Source organism: Fukomys damarensis, unplaced genomic scaffold (assembly GCF_012274545.1).
Source record: "Fukomys damarensis isolate Sample0158 unplaced genomic scaffold, DMR_v1.0_HiC HiC_scaffold_12, whole genome shotgun sequence".
NCBI lineage: Eukaryota > Metazoa > Chordata > Mammalia > Rodentia > Bathyergidae > Fukomys > Fukomys damarensis.
Window position 1 is genome coordinate 49,068,414 of NW_022900924.1, and position 24,316 is coordinate 49,092,729.

Genomic DNA, 24,316 nt, shown 5'->3' on the forward strand with positions numbered 1-24,316 from the left:
GATCATTATAAGCAATTTTTTTTTTCGGTACTGGAGATTGAATTCAAGACCTTTTCAAAGAGATACGTCTCCAGCTCTTCCTCATTTTTCAAAATATTTTGAGACGGGGTTTCAGTAAGTCACTGAATTGACCGAACCAGGCTTCATCTTGTACTCCTGCCTCAGCCTCCCAGAGTGCCGATGCATAAATATTATACAGGCATGCACTACCATGCTGGCTGACAATTTCAAAATAATAATGTGTTGAAGTAGGAAATAAAGATAAGGAATGTGCTATTTGTTCATGTAATTAGGAAGTTGATAGGTAATATTCAGAAAAGGTAGAACTAAAGCTATTATGCTAAATTACACTTACAATTATCAGTAGAACAAGAAGCAGCCTGAAAACCCGTATTATAAGAAAAACCCACTCAATGGAAAGCAAAGTAAATGTAGACACAATGTTGATATATTTTTAAATGATTACTAAAATATCAAGGTAGCAGAAGGTTTTATCATAGGAACATATGTAAATAGATTAATCTTACTAATCGAAAGAAAAAGATGCACAGGTTGGATTACAAAGTAAAATTTAATTATATGCGGTATGCAAGTACATATCAAAAATAAAGAGGTTCAGAAAGTTTAAAGTACAAAAATAGGCAAAGACCTATCAAGAGAAAAACTTTTTAAAAACATAAAGTTTGCAACACTCAGAAAACAAGGCATGAAAAGAGATAAACTTTATAATGAAAAACCATTCATCATATATAATATTTGTATGTCAGACAAGGCGGTATCAACATTCATAATATAAATTGGCAAAAGTTAAACAATCCACCATAGGAATAGGGAAATGTAATTCACCTATCTGGGTCAATGATAGATCAAGTAACCCAAAAAATTATTAAAGAAACAGACAAAGATAGAGAAAAGATGAATAACGTATTGATAGTTCACCTAAGATCAATTTATCAAACCTAAAACACAGAAGGCAGAGCTACCTATTCAACTATTTATGAAACTGATAAAAACTGGCTACTTAAACATGAAAATATTTAATAAATTACAAGAGCAGAGAAAAAGAGAAGACACTCTCTGAAATAAGGTTATGAAACTAGAAATTAACAACAAAATTTAAAAGAATTAAAAGTAAGTTTTAAAAATGTTATTTCAATTTACTCTCAGGAAATAAACAGATAGCAGTATGCTGAGTATATAATAATAAAATATTATTGTATGTCTACTAAAATGATTAAATAAATCAAAATATCAGATGAAGATACTGCAAACACACAAACAGAGCAATGGGAAATTATATAGATCAATGTAGAAAAAATGAGAAAATGAAAGAACTCTATTATGAACAAATAAATTCAAATAAAAGGATGCTCAGAAATATATCAACTAGGCAACTACCCATTAGCTAATGGAAACACCACAGAAAAATGTATTACACACAAAGTAATCTTTAATCGTTTTCTTCATCACTTCCTTTCTTGTTCTCCCAATTTCTTGAATATTTATAACCCTTTTATAGTATGATATAAATAACAGAAACTTACCAAAAAGAAATAAATAGAATGATGCTAATACCTGAGAAAAAAATGAAAAAACTGTAGTTCTATTCTTCCTTTGAAAGCACCAGGTTAAGACATTTTCATGGATGAAACAGAAAAAACCTCTAAGTAATAGATAAAGCTGTTTATTGGATAAAGTCAGTCAAGGGCAAAAGCAAATTTTATTTTTCAAATTAGCTAACACTGATACAAAATTTGCAAGCAGAGCACAATAAAAGAAAGCCATATATCAATCAAATGTAGGAATATTAATACAAAAATCTATCAGCAAGTTCAATTGATATCTGTAGTATATTAATAAAGAGATATTAATTCCAAAATTAATTAAAATATACAATATGTAAAATGCTTCAGTATAGAAAGCATGTGAGAACGTTGACCACATTAATTAGATCTAAGGAAAAAAATGCGTGATTTTCTTAAATGATCTAAAGCACCATGAAGACGTGGAGTAACATCAAGCACATGTTCTTCAGGGAAAGAAGCCAATCTGAAAAGTCTATACTCCATGATTCAGAGTAGCTGACATTGTGCAAAAGGTGAAAGTTAAAAGGTGGATGATCTCCAGTTGCTGGTTTGTAGATGCCATAGCATTCGGAAATGCTGCTGAACATCTTACAGTGTAGGAAACAGTTTCCCACACCAAAGAAGTTTTCTGTCCCAAATGCCAGCAGTGAGAAGGATGAGGAACTCTGCCCTAAGCCAACCACAACATATATGTAATGTTGCAACTGAATAGTCCAAATAGATTAAAATTCTATAATGGAATATTTAATCAAAAGATGAGTGATTAGGTCAGCCTCAGCTACATAGTGAGTTCAAGGCCATCCTCGGCTACATAATGAGACACTGTCTCAAAACACAAATAAACAAAAGCAAGCAAAAAATAGGAATGTAACCAGATACAGTGGTATGCCCCTGGACTCTCAGCCACTCAGGAGGATGAGTCCAGTGGGTCTAAGGCCAGTCTGGGCAGTTTATTAGGAACCTGTCCCAAAATAAAAAAGACTGGGGATGTAGCTCAGTGGCAGAGTGCTCGCCTAGTGTGCACAACAGTTCATTCCCTTGTGCTAACAACAACAACAACAACAACAACAAAAATTAAAAGAAAAAATAAAGCATAAAGAAAAAAGCTAATAATAGCCTTGTAGCCTTCACTGTAGTCCTATTAAAATTACAAAAGTATTAACAGTATAAACACTGAAATTTAAAGACAGGTGCTGTCAAAAAAAAAAAAAACAGATGCTCTCAAAAGCACAACTTACCAATGTGATTTCTATAAGAGATACACTTTAAATGCAAAGACATAGATAAGTAGAGAGTAAATGGACGAAATAAGTTGTATTTTATGAGGAGTAAATATAAAAGTGATGGATAATCTGCAATAATATCAGAGTTTAAAATAGGCAGTAAGATGTTGCCTATTTCCAGAGAAAAAAAGAAGTATTTCATGATTAACAGAGGATGGGCCAACCAGAAAAAGGTACTGATCATCATTGTGTATGCAAATAATAGTAGACTGTCAAAATATATCAAGCAAAAAGTAATAAAATTAAAGGGAGAGCTAGAAAATTTCACAATTATAGATTTTTTAAAAGCTGTGTCTATTACAAAACTAGATTAGTAAAGATAACATTATCAAATTATTCATATGTACAGAAAACTACAAATAAAATTATTTCAAGAGCACATAATCTATTCATAAAGATACATCATTGTTCAGTCCACAAAGCAAGCCTGTATATTTTATAAGGATTGAAATAAAAGGCAGTATGTCATCTAAATTAAAATTGAGTGATATAAAGATATTTAGAAAAACTTGAAAGTGCAATGTCCTGAGTTCAATCCCCATATCAAAAAAATAAAAAGAATATTTGGCAAAGAAAATTTTGGGTAATGAGCATTTATGAATGAGAGAAATCAGAAAATTAGAAAATAATCTCTGAATGATTACAGAATATCAAATCTACACGCTATAGAAAAATCAGTGCTTAAAGGGAAATTTATAGTTCTAAATGTTCATATCTGGAAATCAGAAATGTCTATAATTAATAACCTTGGTTTCAACTTTAAACAGCTTAAAAAAAAAGAAAACAGTAAACCCAAAGTAAATAGAATAAAGGAAATGATAGAAAGCAGAAATCAGCTAAATAAAAATCAGTACTGTATCCCTAAAATGTACCAATAAACTCAATTAAAACTGAAAAAAATTTTTAAAAAAGATGAGAATAAAAAAACCCAAAATTAAAAAAAAAAATCAGACAGACAATACTGAGAATTATCCAAATGATAAAATGTGCTGTTGCTAAAACTGGAGACAGAGAGGTAGACAGAGACAGAGAGAGAGGGAACACAAAATCACCTTTTCTAGGAAATGAAGAAGACGTTACCGAGTGTCTTAACAACATTACTAAATGTCTTAACAGCATTAAAGAGTCCATAATGGAATATTATTAATAAGCTGTCTTTAACTACAAATTAAATAAATTTAACAAATTTCTTGAAAGATATAATTTACTAAAATTAAAGCAAAATCAAGAAAAACTATTCAGTAAGCCAAATTTGGTAAAGCAAATTAATTCATTATTTATAAACAAACAAAAAACTAGCCCACCAAGTACTGTCCAGGCCCAGATTTCCCTTGTAAACTGAAACTTCATTAAATGTTCAAGAAAGAGGTTACATTGCTCATAATTTTTTTTTTTTTTTAGAAAATAAATGAAAGAATACTTCCCAACTTGTTTTATGATGGGGGTAAATTCCAAGTATCAAAACCTGGTAAAGACATTACAAAAGTATAAAAATAACAGATACATACCTCTCATAAGCAAAAACACAAAAATATTCAAAAAAATTAACAAATTAAAACCGACAATGTATAAGAAGGAAAAAATGATGTGATGAAATGGGTTTGTCATAGTAACGAAAGCCTAATTTTATATTTGAAAAATCTTTTAAAAACAAGATTTGTTTTTGTGGGTGGAAATTAAACTGAGGGCCTCACATGTACTAGGTAAACACTCTAGTAGTGATTATCCTACCTAGCCCCAAACACGATTTTTAAAAAAATAAGCAAACTGATGAAAAATTAAATGTACAGAAGCATTTAAATTAGAAGAAAATTAATAAATGAAAAGTGGCTATCAGATATCAAAACATAATATATGAGTAAAATAATTAAAGCCATTTTCCATTAATAAACAGATAAAAGGGATGGCATGAAGAATCTAGAAAGACATAAATTCACAAAGAAAACATAATATATGACGTAGATGTACTTCATATCAGTGTCAGAAGATGAAATAGTGAATAAATGATGCTGACAACCCTAGACTTCTATCTGGGGAAAATAAAAACTGATTGCACATTTTTTTACACAAGCAAATGTGAGGTGAAGCATAAATTTAACTATATTTAAAAATAAAATTAAAAGATCAAAAGAAAACTTGGAAATTGATTTTATAATTACAGTGCAGAGAAAGCATTCCTCAACAAGTCATAAGTTGAGACGCCTTGAAATACTGATATATTTAATATTTAAATATTAAAGGCATTATAATTAACATATAAAATAAAAATACTTAAAGTAAAAATAGCATAAAGTTATGAGACACAAAAAATGGGAAAATATTTCCAACACATATGGCATAAAAGAAGAAGAGTTCCTTTGATATATAGTTTTTATGAATCAATAAGACAAAAATTCAATATCCCAATAGAAAACAAAAAAACATATGGTCAAAAGAGGCATTTTATGAAAAAAAATGAAATGATTTTCTAAATTTAGAAAAACCTACTCAAAGTCCTTAAAATTCTAGTGATGCAAATTAAAACAAGAAAAAAAATAACCAAGAGACTGGTAAGAAGTTTCCTCTCTACACAATCTTGGGCACCGTGCATGACAGAGAATGCTCTCCTGTGTCATGGGAGTGTCCATTTGTACCACCCATCTGGAAGGCACAAACTCTACAGATTAATACTCACATGACTTTGGCCTAATAACCCCACTTCCGGAACTGCCACCAATACATTTGCATATTTGCGCAAAGTGCATTTAAATATTTGTGCAATAGGCAAGAACACTGATAGCAGCACTGCTGGTAGCTGTGAGGTTAAAAATAAATATCCATGAAAGAATGGCCAGATGAATAGGTAAGTCATAAAATATTCTGCACTAGTAAAGACTGAGATTGACCTATACATGAGTACGTAATACTTCTCCAAGGTTTATCACTGCATATACAGCTTGAGACGGGACAGTTTATGACATACTGTCTATCCTGTTGGGTCAAATACTGTGCAACAAGTATGTGTGTATAGATATACATTTTTATATAAAAATTGAGGTAGTGTATATACACAGGAGGTGTTTCAATTCATTATGATTTATAGACCCTTTCTTCAAATATGGACAAGGTGCTGCTATAACCCCTCGACAGAATTCTGCACTAAGGATCTAAAATAGAAAAGAAAGGTCTTAAACAATTTTTGTAATGAATAAATATATTTTTACAATGTGTATGTATTATTGAAAAAACCTACCAGTTTTAAAAGTTAGTGAACTAAATGAGTTAATCACTTCCCATATTCATGAAACAGTAAATAAAAAATAGGTCTTCACTATGGTAATCTTCGTATAAGGAAACTCAATTACTTCATCAAACTGTGCTCTTTTTTTTCTGTGTCTTAAAAAGAGTTCTAAAAAAAATTTTTTTTTCTTTAACCTTGGATCAAACTCAGGACCTTGCACTTGCAAGGTGGGCAGCAGAACCACTGAGATAAATCCCTGTGCCTGATTTCTCAAAATTTACTATGCACCAGGCCCAATGCTAGGTACTTAAAGAATAACACATATGGCGCCTGTCCTCAAGCAGTCTGGAACTGAATGAGAACAGCTCACATTCAGTCTTAGAGGAGCATGGCTATCCTGATAGCCTCGACCTAAAATATTTAGGAAATCTAGGTCTTTCTAAGGCCTTAAGCGGAGCACTCAAGTTTTCAGTCCTCATCTGTGGATCCCTCCCAGTCCCTAGTAAATTGCCATCAACTCTAAGACAGTGAATTTTTGCTCAGATGAAGCCTGCAGGGAGCATTCCAAAGAGACTGATATAGCAATACCCTGGCCATTTTGAATTCCTCCCACTTGGGTTTACAGAGTAACTTGAAGTCCCAGAGGGATTACACGTGGTCCTTCCTCCACTCTTTTGATGTACTGTTCCTTTTGCTTGCAACAAACTTAATTTTTTTCTTCTTCTTTCATGGTCCCTCCTACCCAACAGCATATATTGGCTCACTGGTACTCTGGGAAAACTTCTCTACCTATGCGCCACATGAATTGTGTCAAGAGCTTTTCTCCTCGTTCTCACACCTCTTCACGCCTTGCATTTAGCTATTTATTGTTAGTTTCACGTATTAAAGCACAAACTTGTTTCTAGTTGTAGCTTTGGTGCCTGACAGAGTAGAAATTCAAAAGTTTGATAAATTCAATCATAGAGTTTCCCTGTTTCTGTGAATCCTCCCAGCTTACAATTCCGAACTGATGTTGCTATTGACTCCCAGCCTGCCATGCCCCTGCTGCCACTCCTCCATGCGAAGACATAGTACTCACTTGTCCAGCGACATCTTGGGGAAGACAAACTTGCCCAGGCAGATACGATGGACAGCGCTCAGGAGAATGTGCTGCAGCTGTACACAGCTGAGCATGAGGAAGTCATATTTGCAGATGAACAGAGTCTTGTCTGTGACCAGCACAATTCTCTCCTTCTCATTGTTCCAGTGGTCTATCCTGTAAGAACCAAGGGGGAGAAAGTTAATGACACAGAGCCTTTTCAAGTTAAAGACAAGCACTCGCCAAAACACCTAACATAGCTAACAGCGAGATTCAGTAACCTCAGAAGAGGAAGTGAGAGATACCTAATGTCACCCATCCCTCAGGCTCTCCTCATGACCAAGAGAGATGGGAAAGAGCAGCATGACAAGCAAATGTTTTACCGGAGCTCAGAGAAGACGATTCATTATGAAATCTATTGGAGGATTACTATACCAGGTTTGCAGCACATGGACATTCAATTGCTTTAGACTTCTCAATATCCCTTTGCCAAACAGACCCCTTCGTAGAATGCGTCTTCTTCCAAGAGCACCAAAATGTCTTCATTCTAACTCAGTCTCTACTGTACTCCAAAACTGAGGCACTGCACACTACCTTGTGCTAACCTCCAAAGGCTGCAGGGCTAACTGTAGATTAAAAAAGAGGCTTAAATTCAGTCCAACACCATGTACTGCTCATTTACCATAAACACCTGGTAGAGACTGAAGCAAACAAGTCAAGTGGGATTCTTGCAACACAGAGACAGAATAAACATTAGATAAGTGTTTACTGGTTTGCTCTGCTTCGGGAGTGAGAGCCTTTCAGGGCACACGTGGAAAATTTTGACTGAGAGTTAAGAATTCCTCTGAGTGAAAACAAAAAGGAATAAGAACAATAGTTTTTGATTGAAAGTAGCTGAGCCTATTTTATAATTCCCTGATGCACAGTATTTTTGCTTTCTACTATAGTCTTCAGAATATAGCAATTTGTGGTTTGTTTGAATTGTTTCGTACATGGTTTTACTAAAAAACCAAAAAGGTTAATTTGTGAACAGTTCATGCCTGATTTCTCACCATGCAGAATCAGGCTAAAGTATGAATGATGTGGGCACTATACTCCCAACCATTCTCCACACAGTCACCTCCATGTACTTCTTAGAATAAAAGCTGAATGGTATCACTCCCCTGTTCACTCTGTTAAATAGCTCCTCCTTGACTTAAGATCAAACCCAAGGTCCTCAACACAAACCACAGGTCTGTGTGTGGTTTGGCCTGTGCCCTGGGTCATCTCCCAGCAGGCTGAGAAGACTCAGTGTTCAAGCTGTGGGTTCAAATGCTCAATCCAAAAAGGATCTCTTGTACTCCTCTGTATAGTCGGCCCCTCATAATACTTCTGAGTGCATCCTGAAGTTTTCTCCTTTGTGCCATGCGTTTATCACTGTCTGTAGGAAGGAATGATCTTCAAAATGTTTAGACAGCACACTGAGCACTGGCCAGCTCCATTGGACACTTCATCACAGAGGGTGGAGCAACCCAGTAAGTATGAGCTGAGAGTCTACACTATGTGTAAGAGTGTGTTGCACCTGTGGCAGTTCCATAGGGAAGAGATTGCATCACAGGGTCATTCCTTCTACCAGGTTCTAATAACCTGTACTAAATGAGTATCAGCTGCATGAATAACTAAACACCAGTTATAATCGTTTTTGGAAGATCTCGAGTGGTGCACCAGAGTAGGTGGGAATCTGTCGTTTACTAACTCTGCAGGATTGGACATTTAACTTTCTATGGTTCAGGCAGGTTATTTATCTGTGAAATGGAGACAATGCTAGTATTTGCCTCATCGATTTGAGGAGAAGATTAAGAGACAGGATTTTCAGGGGCTCTGAAATTAGTCATCGTAAACTAAGTGACTTTGGGTAACTGAGTTATACTCCACTCTGCTGTGCAGTTGTGCAAGTCACACTGAACTGTCAATTGAATTAAGAGACCCTTCAAGTGGCGATTGAATCACGGAGTTGTTATACTCATCAGTGGATGTTCACAGCTGAACATGGTGTGAGGAGGTGGGGCTCTGTTGGCTATGGGCTACTGATTCCATGCCTTTGGAAGACATCTCTCCCTGCACCTCTGCCTCTGTGCTCTGCTTCCTGGCTGCCATGAAGTGGGCAGCACTGTCCCATTACACCCGTCTTCCATGAAATTCCTGAGCCAGCTGACCCGGGACTGAAACCTCTGAAACCAAGAGCCAAACAAACCCTTCCTCTTTTCAGTTGTGTGGGTTGAGTATTTCAGTTAGTCACAGCGACAAAATGCTGACTGCTACAGTGGTCTGAAGAGAGACACACAAGGTGGACTTGGGAAGGAAAAATGGGAGGGAACACGAGCAACAGAAAACCATAAGTGGAAAAGAAAGAAAGAGGAAAAAAGCAGAAGGAGGAAAAAGAAGAATGAGATCTTTGATAGTCACCTTAGGGTGTGCCAGACATTGCATATTTGAAGCATCAGCCCTACAGCTATCCACAACCCTCTGAAGAAGGTTACATTCAAGGTTGCTCTGCTCGGGAGTGATACTAGAGTTAGTGTCCAGTGGAAAGGAACTGGAAAGATCTGGTTTAGATCTTTGTTCTGTGGTTTTCACCCACTCTACCACACGGTGATATTTAGCTCCTACTCCACCGAGAGAAAAGAGCGAATTCTTGATAGCCTGCTTAACATTCTCAATCTTAGATGGAAATTCTGAAATGTCTTATCAGAGATCTACATAAACTTCTCTAAATAGAGTGTATCTACTTAGCAGTACATTATGAGCTGCTGCCTAATAAACCAGACTTGTTTTTAGTCTTTAAAAACTGCAACTTTTGGTTGAATGGTTTCACTGAAAATGTCAGCACTCCATAATGAGATTTATTTTAAAAGGTAAAGGATTCCGGGAGAAAAGGAGAATTCTTTTTAGGAACACAGAGTGCTCTGGTGTGACACAGACTCTGCATAATTTACATGTCGGGAATGTCTGAATTCAAGTAAACACACAGGCTTATAAATAGTTTCGGGCCACCATCTCTAGCTTCTGGGTGGTATATTTATTTAGACTTCAATAGCACCTTTTTTTCCCCCTAAAGAACTCATGGAGAAAACACTGAAGTTCATATTCCTGATGTTAATACTCTTGAAGTTTTGAGGGCAATAAGAACAACAAATATAGAAGTAGGATTAACAATAATACATTAAGTTTGTAAAGCTTGTGAACGTTGACTAGGTCCTTGAATATCAATGCTGGCCTTTATTCCTCACAATAACCCTTAGACTAAATGCTACTACCCCCTTTTAAAGACTAGGGAACTGAAGCCCACAGACCTTTTCAGTGGTCTGCCCAGTGTCTTCCACACAGCGAGAGCGGTGCCAGGACCTGAAACAGACTCTGGAACATCAAATCTAGGAATAATACTTGCTTTCTCCTCAGTATTAGCATTTCCAGTACGAGGACCCTTTACGGTGGCTTGGGAATGTGGCGAAAGCCACCTGTGAAAAGCGGAGGTGATGATACCACCACGGCCGGAAGTGTGCTCTGCAGTAACTTTCTCTCCAGAGCGGACCTCGTCTCTGTCCCTCACGAACTTGTCTGCAGTGTCTTTCTCTTGGGCCGTATCTCTCCAGTCTGCTATGCAGAGACTGCGGAGTCATTCTCTACTTCTTTCCTCATCATCCACGGCAAGTCCTCACCGTGTTATCCTCAAAAGCTTTCAGAACCACCCACTTCTCTCCACCCCCTCGTCATTCTGCCCAGGTTCCCTTTACCTTCTCCTGGACCCCAGCCTCTCCCCCGCCTGGGACACTGGCCACCTAACTCCGGCTTACCCACATCTCCTCTCACTCACTTTTAATTTTGTCACTCTCCAGGGCTGAGGGGGTTTTTCTGAAAAAATAAATAAATTTGGTCTTCACACCACTACCCCCAGCTCTAACAGCCTCCCATAGCTCTATGAGAAATACTCAAAAGTACTAATCTCCCCTAACAGGTTGTGTAGGATCAAGCCTCACCTACTCCTTCAAACTCATCTTAGGCCGACTCATTCCACTCAGTTCTCCTTAACCTTTTTTCAGTTGTTTTCACCTTGTCCCCTCCAACTTCAGGGCCTTTGCAAACACTTCCCCCTTTGCTGGAAAAGGTCTTCTTGATCTCCACCTAGTTAAGTCCTGTAGGGCTGTAGGCTCTTTACTTAGTGAACTCACCCATCACTCCTGACTTCAGAAAGGCTGCTTAGAATTCCAAGACCACTTCCCTCCATTCTCATATATGCCTTCATAGCCCCACACAACTCTCTTCCATAGCACTTATCCCCCAGGAAGTCTTATTTTATGATTACATACTTAATATCAGTCTCCTCTCCCAATCTAGGAACTCTGCAAAGTCAAAGTCTTTGTCCAAGCCTGTGGGTGGCTAAAAATTAGTCTAATGTGAATTCGTAAAGGACAATCTTTTTTTTTCAGTATAACTTATAGGGCCTGGCACAGGCTGCTTGGAGAGCTCAACAAAATACTCCCCCATAAAATAGCACATTAAAAAATCAGCAACATTTGGAAAATGTCATGTCATACAGTGAGAGCAGGAAACAAATGTTACCTAAAGTAGAGCTTCATTTGTGTAACAACAAAACCAAAATAATGCATGCATCCAAATATTAACCTTGGATATTTCTGAGGGTGGGACTGCACAAGATTTTTATTTCTCTGATCTACCAGTTCATTCTCTACTACAATTTTTCTACCATTTTAATAAAATAGATTTTTTAAAAAAAATTGCATTGATCCTTCTTCAAGTCCTCAGCTTAAATGTCACCATCCCAAAGTCGACGTCATCTTTCTTCCTTTAGATGCACACAAACCCGTATCGGTGCCCCTTGTGCAGACTTAATCACAATTTCCTCTACATTGCACGGATTTATGCACTAGTCCTGTCCATTGCTCGGCACACATGAAGTAGTTCTTCCACTGCCTTTTTCCTGTCTGGATTTCTTCACTGTACACAGCACAGCGGAGTCTCACTAAGTTAGCAAGGCACAGAAAGAGATCCAGGACCCTGCTTTGTGAGAGCTGGTTTTGCCTGGCAGAGCATTTGCCACCACACGTCTGGCCTCCGCTCTTCCTCAGCACCAGCCACCCTCGAATATGGTGACCGGCGGGAGCTTGGATGCCTCCTGGTAAGAAAGCTCAGACGCTCGCCAGTCTGCACTTCCTGGGATGACAACAGATTCTCCAGCAGAGGGCAACAGCGAACCAGTAATGACAGTCCAGACGCAGCCTGCAAGTTTCCAGGGACCAGCACCCAGTTACTCAAATCTTCTCAGATGCTTCTTCAGCAGCTCCAGCCTCACACTTAACAATCCTTTCAGTTGCTCTTTTAAGACTGTAGCCAATCAGTTTGTGGTTTGGAAATGATCACTTTCCAAGATATCTCCCTCCCCGCCCCATTTTATTTCCTCTTCTGTTGAATGCAGCAGCTATGGGATGGTCTGTGCTCTGCAAATCAATCTTGCTGCTGCTCTTAAACCTTTTAGTATGCCCAGGCCTTGAAGAGGAGATTTTTCTGGACTCACTGCCAGGAGGAAAAAACTGAATCATTCATTCATTCATTCCACGCATATTCCCTGAACACCACTGGGTTCTGGACCTTGAGGAGAATCCAATTTGAGTTTACTCTTTAAACACAAACAGAGGAAAAATGCATGGCTTTGGAGCAAAGCAATTTCCCTCCCCCTGAGTTAAGTAGAGTCTTGTAAAACCTTTAGCTAAATAGTCCATGGGCATTTCTTTCATTCATTTGGTTCGTCTTTCCCCGGGACTCTCCGATTTGTTTAAAATAGGAGACCCTCAAAGTAAACACAGTATTCTAATAAAATCCCAAGGCCACAAACCTCCCCTGTTCCCAGCTCTCCCAACTTGATGTGCTGTCATTTTTTTTTTCTTCCTCTCTTATCCTGCCCTACCCCTTATTACCAGGCCCCCGGCTAGTTAGAATACTGAGAAGGTCTTACTCTTCTTCAGGAATACACAACTCTCTATGCCATCCGGTGCACACGTAAAAGAGATTAATCCACCACCTAAACATAACTCAAATCCACAAGGAGAGACTCAGATCTCAGGATTCAAGCCTGCTGCTCCCAGGGTTGAGAAGAGGACCCCCCAGACTTCTATTTGATGCCCTTAAAATAGTTCTCTGATTATACTTCATTTACTCCTATTAAGGGAAGATCTCTGTGTTGCAAATGCAGCAGAGGCAAAACACAGGTGATTTTTGTAATGTCAACAAGGAACGAATAGGGAGTGTTTAGTTATCTCTTCAACACTTTTTTTAACATGTGCCTGTCACAGACCAGATAGAACATTCCCAAATGACTAGACTGTGACTAGAGTCATCTGTATATGAATCCTCTGAAAGCTATTTGTTTTTCCCAAGTAAGGGCAGTCCTACCAAGGGTATCATTATATTTTCCACTTGATTATAGGGGAAAAGTAATTTTTTCTTCAGAGAGCAAAGGTGTTGCTGTGTTTTAAAAATATAAGAACTATTAACAATAAGTTTTATTTGAGACATTATATATACATCAGGTCTGACACGCCTGAGATCTATATGCATAGATAAGTAATACTTCCATATGTTTTTCTTGGATCACAATGACAAAAGCTCCCAGGTACTGAGTCTTGTCTGGAATCAAATGCTCTGCCAGATGCTCTGTACATTTAAACTGTTTTAATCTTTACCAAACAATCCTGATAAATATAGCTAAGAAAACTGAAGCCCAGCAAGGTATTAGGGACTGAAGGCTGCTGTTCCTCTAAATCCCTGGGGTTGAAGTTCTAACTGCCAATATGATGACATTTCCAGGTGAAACCTTTAGGAGGTAATGAGGTTTAGATGAGATTGTGTGGGTGAAGCCTGCTTGATAGTTGAGTGGACCCTTGACTTATGAACTCAGTTTATTTCTGAGGGCTGGTTGTAACTCAATCAAGTTGGCGAAGGCTCAGGCCCCTCTACAAAGCCTTCAAAGTCTCTCTCCTGTATCCAGGCAGATCTCAGTGTCCTTAGAGAGACATTGGTCTAAGATATCTCAACCCCACACAGGAAAGGAAGTTGTCATGTTCCTTCCACAACTCTTTAAGGCTCAGATCTGTATCTGAGACCATGGGGAACCACAAGTGGCCAGCATTCAGTTTATAACTCAAGACTTTTCTTATAACTTAAATCTTAAATTCTGGTTGTAATCCCAGTTGTTTATATGTCAGACCAGCCATAACTTGAGGGTCCACTATATTGGTGCCCTTATAAACAGAGGAGACACCAGAATTTCCTCTCTCCACCATAGGAGCAAACAGTTAAAAGGAAGCTTTCTTTGGCCAGAAGGAAGGTCCTCTCCAAGAATCAAACCAACCAGCTGGCTGGCTCATTGTTATAGAATTTCTCCCTCTAAAACTAGGAGAAATAAAGTCTGTTGTTTAAGCCAGCCAGTCTCTAGTATTCTGTAACAACAGGTCAAATTGATTAATACAAGTGGTAAACTCAGTCTAAGTAGTGAAGCCAGGATTTATCCAAGATATCTTTGAAGTTAGGCTCTTGAGCCCTCCTCTTTACCAAATCACCATCTGTTAAGAAAAATAATTAAATCTCTCTATTTAATCAGTAGCTAGAGCTGCATAAGTCTTTATACTATTGTTACACATTAGACTATGAAGTCCTCTAACATGGTCTCTGTCTTTATGAAACTTATAATTTCATAAGAGGAAAAGATAAATAAACCAAGCATCACCATTCAGTGATAAATTGTAAGACAGTCAGTGCGATGGGAATTCTGATTAATGGCTACCCTTTATTTAATGTTAGCTTTGCAAAAGTTTTGCTCTGTGTGCTTTACATGAATTTCTTCATTTAGGTGTCAGTGAACTCTGTGAGCAAGAGAGTGGTATTGTCATTTTTTTTTTTTTTACAGATGAAGAACTAAAGCACAAAGAGGTTAAGTAACATCTCGAAGTCACCCATCCAGAAGTTATGGACCTGGAATTCAAACCAACGAGTGTTATCTCCAGAGCCCACACTTTGGTGACCACTTCTGTCTACTGAAGAGCACCTTAAATCCACCTACAATGTAAGGACCTAGATGGCACGTGCTTAGGAAGATTTCAAAGGATGAGCAGGAAATGGAGAGCTTGATGGAGAATAATTAGGTTTAGACAGAAGGCAGGCACAGCATGTACCCAAAACACAGGAGATATGTACATCTTGTTAGATAAAGTATGCAAAAAAAAAATCATGGAAATAGAATCACCCTCAGAAAGTTTGGATTTCTGTCACTAAATTCTGATTCAGGAGAGCAGAGATGGGATCCAGGTATCTATAACCTTTTAAAAGTTCCCTAGGGCCTACATCTGTAGCCTAGTGGTAAGGCAGATGCCTATCACACACCCAGTGTTCAATCACCAGTGTGACACACACACACACACACACACACACACTCAAATGCAGGCTGACTGTGAAAAACAAAGCATCTCAGGAATTGCTCTAGGAATTTGTGTACTACTTAGGGACTTCTGCCAACCAGGCAGGCCCTCTTTGAGCTTATTCCTAAGGAATTTTTAGATGGCACTGAAAGATTTGTGGATTTACATAACATTTTGGAATGGACTGCTTCAGAGATTGTACAAGAAGCACTGATCTGATCTAAAGAATTAATCCTGTTCACTCTCTCTTTATCAAATTTCTTTAAGCTCTAAGAATAACCATCTGCTTTTGACTTGCGAAGCCAGGATAATGAAGACCTGAGTGCATCCTTACAGTTGCAGACTTGCCTGGAACAGAGAAACTGGTTGTGAATGCCTCATTTCATATCTCTTGCCCAAAGACAAATTATACTTGACCAGAATTTTTGTCAAGATTTTAAGAACTTGCATTAAAACCACAAATGAGTCTTAACTTTGTCTCACATTGCACGTGCCAGATTTCTGATCTGTGGGATTCATTTTGTCACATCGCCCTGAGGTTGGAGAATCATGCGGTTGTAAAATCATGCAACATTTCTTTGTTTTCTGAAGCTTAATTTTCACATCTGTAAAATAGAGATAACTGAATTTTCCTCATAAGGCTATTGTGAGGATAAGAAATACATCCTGCAGAGAATTTAATGCAATACAAAGTGCACAAAATACTCAAATACCACTGATTGTTAACATAATGTTAATGAAAGAGTTTGGGCTGGTGTAACAGAATACTATAGATTGCCTTAAACAATAGACCAAATCTTTTGAAGACGTTTGCAGCATTTATTGAATTGACAAATAAGTCACTGAGTGAGTGACTGAGATAAATTTTCTTAAAAGGGCTCCTCAAGCTTACAACAGTGGTCAGATATATAAAATATTTGTATCTTGATTTTCTTAAACTAATAAATGTAATCATTAATTCCACACACATAAAGCAAATTATGTCTGTTTGCTGGTCTGCCTGAATGTCTGACCCAAGTGGATGTATCTTCATTACGTTGGATGTCATATTTGAGTTACTCTGACTTGAAATCTAGACCACACGTGATATGTGAAGAAATCTTTGCAGGTGGTAGCTTTGGGAAGACTTAGAGGATAAAGACCTAGAACAGCTGAAAAAAAGACCCCCACCTCAGACAACTGTCAGAGTAATAATTGCAGCAATCATGCTGAATTCATTTAGATACCCTGGCCAGAGAAGCCAACAACGAATGAAGATATTCCCCCAAGTTAGAAGTCACAAGAAGTCAGCCAAGCTACAACTCAGGATTACAGCTCCAAAGCAAATTGGACTTTTATTGATTTGCAGTTGAACTCCACTATGTGGAGTAAGAAAGGTATTTCTTTAGGAAAGCAATACTAGATAACAGCCCTAAGTAATTTCCTTTACTGATCTAACAGATAATTATTTTTTTAAAAAACTATTACATAGAAGGTTTAGTAGGATAATGGTGAACCAAGCGAACCCGCATTCCCCTGACACCTATACACTGGGAAGGGAAAATAAAATAGGTGCATAATTACAGAGACTTAAATAAAAGGGATTCAGGGGAATAATCTTGTAGCTAAAGTAAAGAGAAGCTGCAAAGGCATGAAATGAGCTTCAGTGGGTCGGAAACAGCAGGGAGGCCACCGCAGGCCAAGCCAAGCTAAGGACAGAGAGGGAGGAGATATAAGCAGAAGTCAGATTATAGGCCGGAGCAACCTGAACGTTTTTCATATTACATGGCGATGATCTCCCAACTTGCAGAAGAAAGAGCCGAGTTCCAACAAAGTGACGTGGATCGAGCGTGAAGTGGCAGGGGGCCCCCGTTCAGAATCCAGACTCCCACCCGATGTTGGGCTGAATGTACTTTCCGTCAGGCTGCTCTTCCTTCTTAGTTTTTCCTACGCTACCAGGCAACTCTTCCTCTCTCTACTGCTAGATGACGTTTTAAAAGAATCTGGGAACACCCCATCTTTCCCTCTTTGCTGCCGAACTCCTGGAGACCTAGCTATTGAATAGCTCGAGTCCTCCGCATCTCGCACAGGCCCGCCCCCTGCGTGGCTCTCTCCTCCTCTCCTGAATTCACTCTCAGGGATTCACTTGGTCTGGAGACAAGGAAGCTGGTGGGGAAACAAGACCTAGGTTGTGGAGACAGCACAGAGAGAAGAACAGAGGCATAAGATAGAACACATCTCGCCTCCTCCATTGTTCTATTGATTGATTGATGATAAATGGGAGGGATGTCTGCATACTGTATTTTGTTAGTTATAGCACTTTGAGTACAGAAGCTGAGGCATAGATCAGGCAAATCAAGGAGGGCTTTGGGAGGGTGTGCGATGCAAATACTTAGCGGAATCCCACTGAAATCCAAGAACAAGAAGCATAGCCCAGCTAGGCTCCATGGGACCTTAAAAGCCCCAAGGAATGAAAGCTACTCGATTGGTCTCCATCAAGACTTCTGCATCCCTCTGTCCCTACGTGCCTGTTCTGTTTCCTCTTGAGTACAGTGTCCCTATTGTTTACTGTCCATTCCTATCCCTCTGGTTCCACCTTGGCTGATTACCCTTGTTGCATTAGACCTAACTACATTACTTTTCAGATCCACGCTGGCTCGGAGAGCTGGTGGATCTCCTTATCTCTACTCTAATTCGCAAGCGTTGGTTCAGAAGGTTCATCAGAACTGCCTGCTCAGCTCACAGGTAGGCTGTGGATTAGCCCCTCTAATTACCTACAGCCAAAGGCTGAGATTCTGCAGGAAAAAAGATTTGCCGGTGAGAAAAAATGCTTTTTCAGAATTGTTTTAGTTGTTCTATTTTCTTTTCCTTCCATAAAATTTTAGATTAAATTTGTTTATAATTATAAAAACCCTTGATGAGATCTTGATAGGAATTGTGTTTGTCAGATTTAAAAAGAATTAAAAATTACTATATTGCATCCTGCAATCCACAGTCATTCAATTTTTGTAGCTTTCGCGTGTGTTTTTTTTTTTTTTTTCATTTGTGCTTTGGAGATTTAAGCCCATAAATCCTGTGTTTTATTGGATTTATGTCTAAGGAATTCTTCTTTGGATAATTGTAAATGTTATTATATCTTTAATTTTTGTTTTCATTTCTTTTTTTTTTTCCTGGTATTATAGACTGAATCGGGGCCTTCACACTGTGCTACCTCTCCAGTCATTTCATTTTATTTTATTATTTCATTTGTTGTGTGTGTTTTGTTTTTTGCTTTTTGTTTTGTACCAGGGATCTAACTCAGGACTTTGCACTTGCCAGGCAGGCGCCAGCACCACTAAGCTAAATCCCAGTCCCTATTTTATTTTATTTTTGAGATAGGGTCTCACTAAGTCAATAGTAAGGCTGTGCTCCAACTTGCAATCCGCTTGCCTCAGTCTCCCAGAGTACTAGTATTACAAAAGTGGACCACCATGCCTGAATCTTCACTTCTTTACTGCTAATGTGCAGAAATCCAATATACAAACAAATACATGGTGAAGGCCTTGCTAAACTCAAGCACTAGATCTCAGAATGTTTTTCTTTTTGTTTATTTCCTGGGATTTTTCTGCACAGATTGTCATGTCGTGAGCAAATAGAGACCGTTTTTGTTTTTGCTTCTTTCTTTTGTAGCTGTGCACTTATTATTTGCTTCTCATGCCTTATTATGCTGGCTAAAACTTCTGGTATTATGTTGAACTACAGTACTAAGAATAAAAAAACAAAATCCCCTGTTCATGTTCCCAATCTTAGGCAGAAAGCATTCGATTTTCCCCAGCAGCATGATGGTACCTTTAGGTGTTATGTAGATGCTTTTTATCACACAGAGGAAAATTATCCTCATTCTTCTGAGACTGTTTTCTTCTATGAGTAGTGTTTAATTTTGCCAAAATTGTCTCTGTATCAACTGATGTGATCTTGTGATTTTTCTTCTTTAGACGGCTCACATGGTGGATTATATAAATACTGAACCAGCTTTACAGTGTTAGAATAAACTCACTTGGTCATTGTATATAACTCCTATTTTTATACTGCTGCATCTTATTTACTATTATTGTAAGAATTTTTCAATCTATACGCATGGAATATTGGACAGTCATCTTAGTTTTCTACTATCTTTGTCTGATTTGGTGTGTCGCATTGGCTTCCTACAATGACAGGAGAAGTGTTCCCTTCTCTTCTATTTTCTGAAATGGATTACATGAATTGGTGTTCACTCTCTTGTAAGCCATGAATAGAATTCCCTACTGAAACTGTCTGGGTTTGGAAATTGGGGGAGGGGATATTAACTATGAATAAAATCTAATTATTACATAGTTACTCAAATTTTGTTTCATATTGAGTGAGTTGTGATTGTATGTTTCTAAAAATGGGTTCATGTCATTTAAATTGTCAAGTTTATCTTTTTAAAGTGGTTAGCTACAATCTCTTACTGTCTTTATGTTTGCAAGATCTCCAGTGCTGTTCCTATGTTGGCATTTTTTTAATCTCTTTTCTTTTTTTCACTGTCCACTTTGATAGAGGTTTGTTATTTTGAATGATACATTCAGAGACCTAGCCTTTTGTTTTACTAATTTTCTCTATTGTTCTCTTTTGTTTTTAGAAATGACTTTCTACTATCTATACTATTTCCTTTTATCTATTCACCTTGAGTTCGCTCTTCTTTTCCTAGTTTTCTGAAGCAAGGTCTTAGATTAATGCTATGAGACTTTTCCTCAATGGTTATGACCACCTAATTATTATTAGAACTGTAGATCTCCCTTTCATCACTGTTTTAGATGTAAAACACACCTCTGGACATGCTGTATCTTTCTTTTCATTCAGCTCAGTATGCTTTTTCTTCTTTCAATGAATCCCTGTTTGCAGCACATAATGGCTCCATGCCTTGTGTGAAGTCGGTGCGCGGACACTTCACACCTCCATTTCTCCTTTCATCTCCTGTCCTCTTTGCCCTCCACGTCTCGATTGCCATCCTATTTAACAAAGATCTATCTCCCGATTTCCTATCATCTATCTTTTATCTTGCTCTTTATTTGTAATTTGGGTCCTCAGACTTCTTTGGAGCCGGGACTTCTTGGAAGTACATGTTTTACTTTCAAGTCTCCGGATATTTTTGTAGTATTTTTGTCATTGGTTCCTACTCTGATTCCATTGTGGTCAGAGAACACGTTCTGCACGCTCTTAATTAGTTTAAATGTGGTGGGGTTTGTTTTGCAGCTTGGAATATGGTAACCTCAGTATATGTAAGGTGAGTGCTTAAAGAGGTGTGTTGTGCTTTTATTGGATGGAATACTCTTTAGGCTTTGTGTATTGTTGGTGCTGTTGAGTTTTAATTCCATTGTGAATTTCTGTCTGGTTGTTATATCAATTATAGAAACAATGGTATTGAAGTTTTCAGGGGTACTTGTGGATCTTTCTATTTCTGCTTTCAGTTCTATCTGTTTTCATTTCAAGTAATTTGCAGCTCTGTTGTCTGGTGTGTGTACATTTAGATTACTATGTTTTCTAGATGGATTGACTTTGTAATCTTTTTTTTTTTTTTTTTTACCAGGAATTGAACTCTGGTCCTTAGGCTTGTGAGGCAGGCGCTGGAACCACTGAGCTAAATCCCCGGCCCCTTTGACTTTGTAAGTATTACCCAGTATTCCTCTCTTTGTCTGATATGTTTCTTTACTTTGAATTTGACATTTTTTACTAATTTACATAGTATAACATTTCAGGAAGCACAAAAACTCTTGGATGTCCATTTCTAACTACTGAATAAACATGTAGAAGCAGAGACTTCCTCTTCTTTATATTGCTTACTCTTCCCGATCCCATCTTATCTCTCCAACTACAGGATATTCTGGAACAACATGGAGACCTCAGATGCATGGAGACAAATTTTCATGCAGTGTTTTGTGAGCCAGGCAATGTTTTTACACGTAAAAAGTGACGATAGCTCGTTCTATAAAAGCTGAACAGCCTCAATATTAAGACTGAAGTTTTATTTGTTTTCTTTAATTAAACACATTCAGGCAAAGTCCTATATAATCAATATTACTTTTAAGTCATTCAATAAGTATTTCCAGAGTGTAATGCCTTTCCAATAATGTCAATATTCCATTGATACCCTTCATTTAGTCAAGAAAGAAATGTTCATACTGACCGTGAAGGAAACATAAAAGCAGTGGGTGGTACAAAAATGTCTAAAGTTCTAAAATAATAACATTCTACCCTTATTTTCGTGGTAATAGAGAATCTCATGCATGATTTCAAGGTGAGAACATCAGAAGTGTTATTGACAGAGATGCACCAGCTGGCTTCCATGGGGGATTGGGCTGGTTCCTACACCTTGTGCTGTTCCTGCACAAGGAAGGAAAGAGGGGCAGTTACACCAGAGAGGAGTGGCAAGGCGATGGCAAACTAGTGGCATGTGTCCAGTCCAAAACACTGAGCCGGTAGAGGTGGCCCCATGCATCATCAGCTAGTGACTCTGTAAGAAAATATGTCTCAAACTCCTTAGCCTCGTATTCAAAATTCTTTTACTTTCTGTGTTTTTCCTATCCTTCCAGCTGTCTTAGTGTTGCTCACCATAACCTAGCAACACTGGATTGTCTACGATTCCCTGAGCTGATCTCTGTTACTCCCACAAATAGCCATTCTTCTCTCTTCCTGGATATTCTTTCCCATCCTACTCATATTTTTGAAGCCCCTCCTCCTTCTCTAATTTTAGACATCCCTTTTATGTAGCGCAACTACACACACTGGTGCCTGTGTTCCCATAGAAGTATTTGTAGGTGTTTGGATCAGTTTATATCATACTCTGCTGACTTTACTTATACGTCCTTCTTTCTCACAAATCTACAAGCTCTTGAAGATGGCGATTAAGACAGAGTTACTGTGGAAAGAGATCAGAAAATGCATGAATGAGCAAATATGGGTGACTAATAATAATAATAACAAATCCAAGTTTTAGAGATCATACAACAAACACATAACAAAACTTGTGAACACTGTACACATTTTCAGTAAGTTAATTCTTAAAATAAATCTCTTAACATCCCCCATTTTAGAGATGATAAAATGGGGACACTGAGGGTACAACAGATCTGCAAAGCCAAGGTCAAACAATAAGTGATGGGACTCAGCATTTAATAGCATCCAAGCTCTTTCACCTCTTGGCTTTTTCTGAGTCCTTCCTAACTGGTTGCAGTCATCAGAAAACAAACTACACTTGTGACTGCAGTAGCTAAATGCCCTCACCGTTGTCTGATGCAGGTCACTGGGGGACCATTATCTATCTGGATGAGGTTGCTGCTGTGGAGAATTTATAGAGAAAAGCAATGTGTTTAATTAAGTGCTTGCTGAAAACACCCACCCAGTGTAAATGGATTCTGGCAACAGAGGTGCCTTTGTTGTTGCCAGAGTCCTGCCGCAGATCATTAACATGTTGATAGATTTGAGGCCCTTTTCAGCCTGAATGCTTTCAGCCAAGGGCAGAGGCAAATCCTGTGGGCTTTGGGGGGCTTGGAGGCCCAGGGGCATAAAGGTTGGACTCCATGCACAGACCCTGCTAGTGTCTTGGAAAGATGATCAGAATTAAATTTGAGTCAAGCTCATGAGCCACACCATGTGACATACTCTGTACTGAGTATTGGGAGGTGGAAAGAGATAGGCTTGGACAAAAGCTTTCCTCACAATGTGCACAATAAACTACTCCGTGGTGTGATGTGAGCGCAAGAAAGGAGCTGAGAGTATTCAGGTTGAGTTGATATGAAATGGAATCCCTGAAGGACAGGAAAGTTCTAGGTGATGAGGATGAGGATGATCAGGAGGCCAAGGCATTGCGTCAGGAATGGGGTGGGGGCAACAGATAATTCTTTTTGGCTGAAAGAATTTCTAAAGGGACATAATAGTAAATAGGGCTGGAGTGGGTAATTAGGCTATCACATGCAGGTCTTAAGAATGCAACCGAATTATATAGTGGCGGTGCGAATCCACAGAAGTACATGGATCATGAGTGTGAGGGTGATCTGGACATGTGCCTCTCCAATTTTGCCACGTATGGGAACCCTGTGAATTTGCAGGTTCAAATTCAGCAGGTCTGGAGTGAAGCCTGAGTGTCAACATTTCCTAACAAGCTGCAGCTAGTGCTCATGCAGCCATGACTACGAGGACAGTGGTAGTGGGCCTGGAACATGAGGAAGAGTGAAAAAACGAGTGGGGCTCCTAGAAGATGCGCTTCAGAATATGAACCCAATTTGATTTAGTAGTACTTTGACTTAATTCGCTTAATAGTACTTTGACCCTTCAGTTTCTCATGACTATAAAGCATTAGCCATCTCCAATTTCCAGGGTTTTCCTCTTTACTTTTTAATTATTCTTATAGTATTTTCAGTACGTGATTAGTTCAGCGATTCTTATAATTAGACTGTGACAAGATAGAAATGTGATTGACTTTAGCCCATTGATGTTACTCTCCATCTTCTATAGGTATTTGACTTTTTTCAGTTGTTTCTGGGCAGAGACTAAATGAAGTTAAATGAACAGCCCAAGCCAGAGAAAGAGCTGAGAGGAAACGGTCTCTGAACCTGCCCCAGGAACCTCTGACCCCCTCCACTCTGCAAACAAAAGGCAATCAACAAAGAAACCAGGCACAGGCCCAAAGATCATTTAACCAATTT

At 38.3% G+C, this 24,316-nt stretch overlaps 1 protein-coding gene across 1 annotated transcript in view; it reads right to left on the reverse strand.

Moving 5' to 3' along the window:
• Window positions 1-24,316, reverse strand: part of Tprg1 (tumor protein p63 regulated 1) — a 108,312-nt gene that overhangs the window by 69,782 nt on the left and 14,214 nt on the right. Inside the window, exon 3 of the mRNA XM_019207481.2 lies at window positions 7,168-7,344. Within this exon, the coding sequence (XP_019063026.1) occupies window positions 7,168-7,344 (177 nt within the window). The remainder of the gene's footprint in view (window positions 1-7,167; window positions 7,345-24,316) is intronic.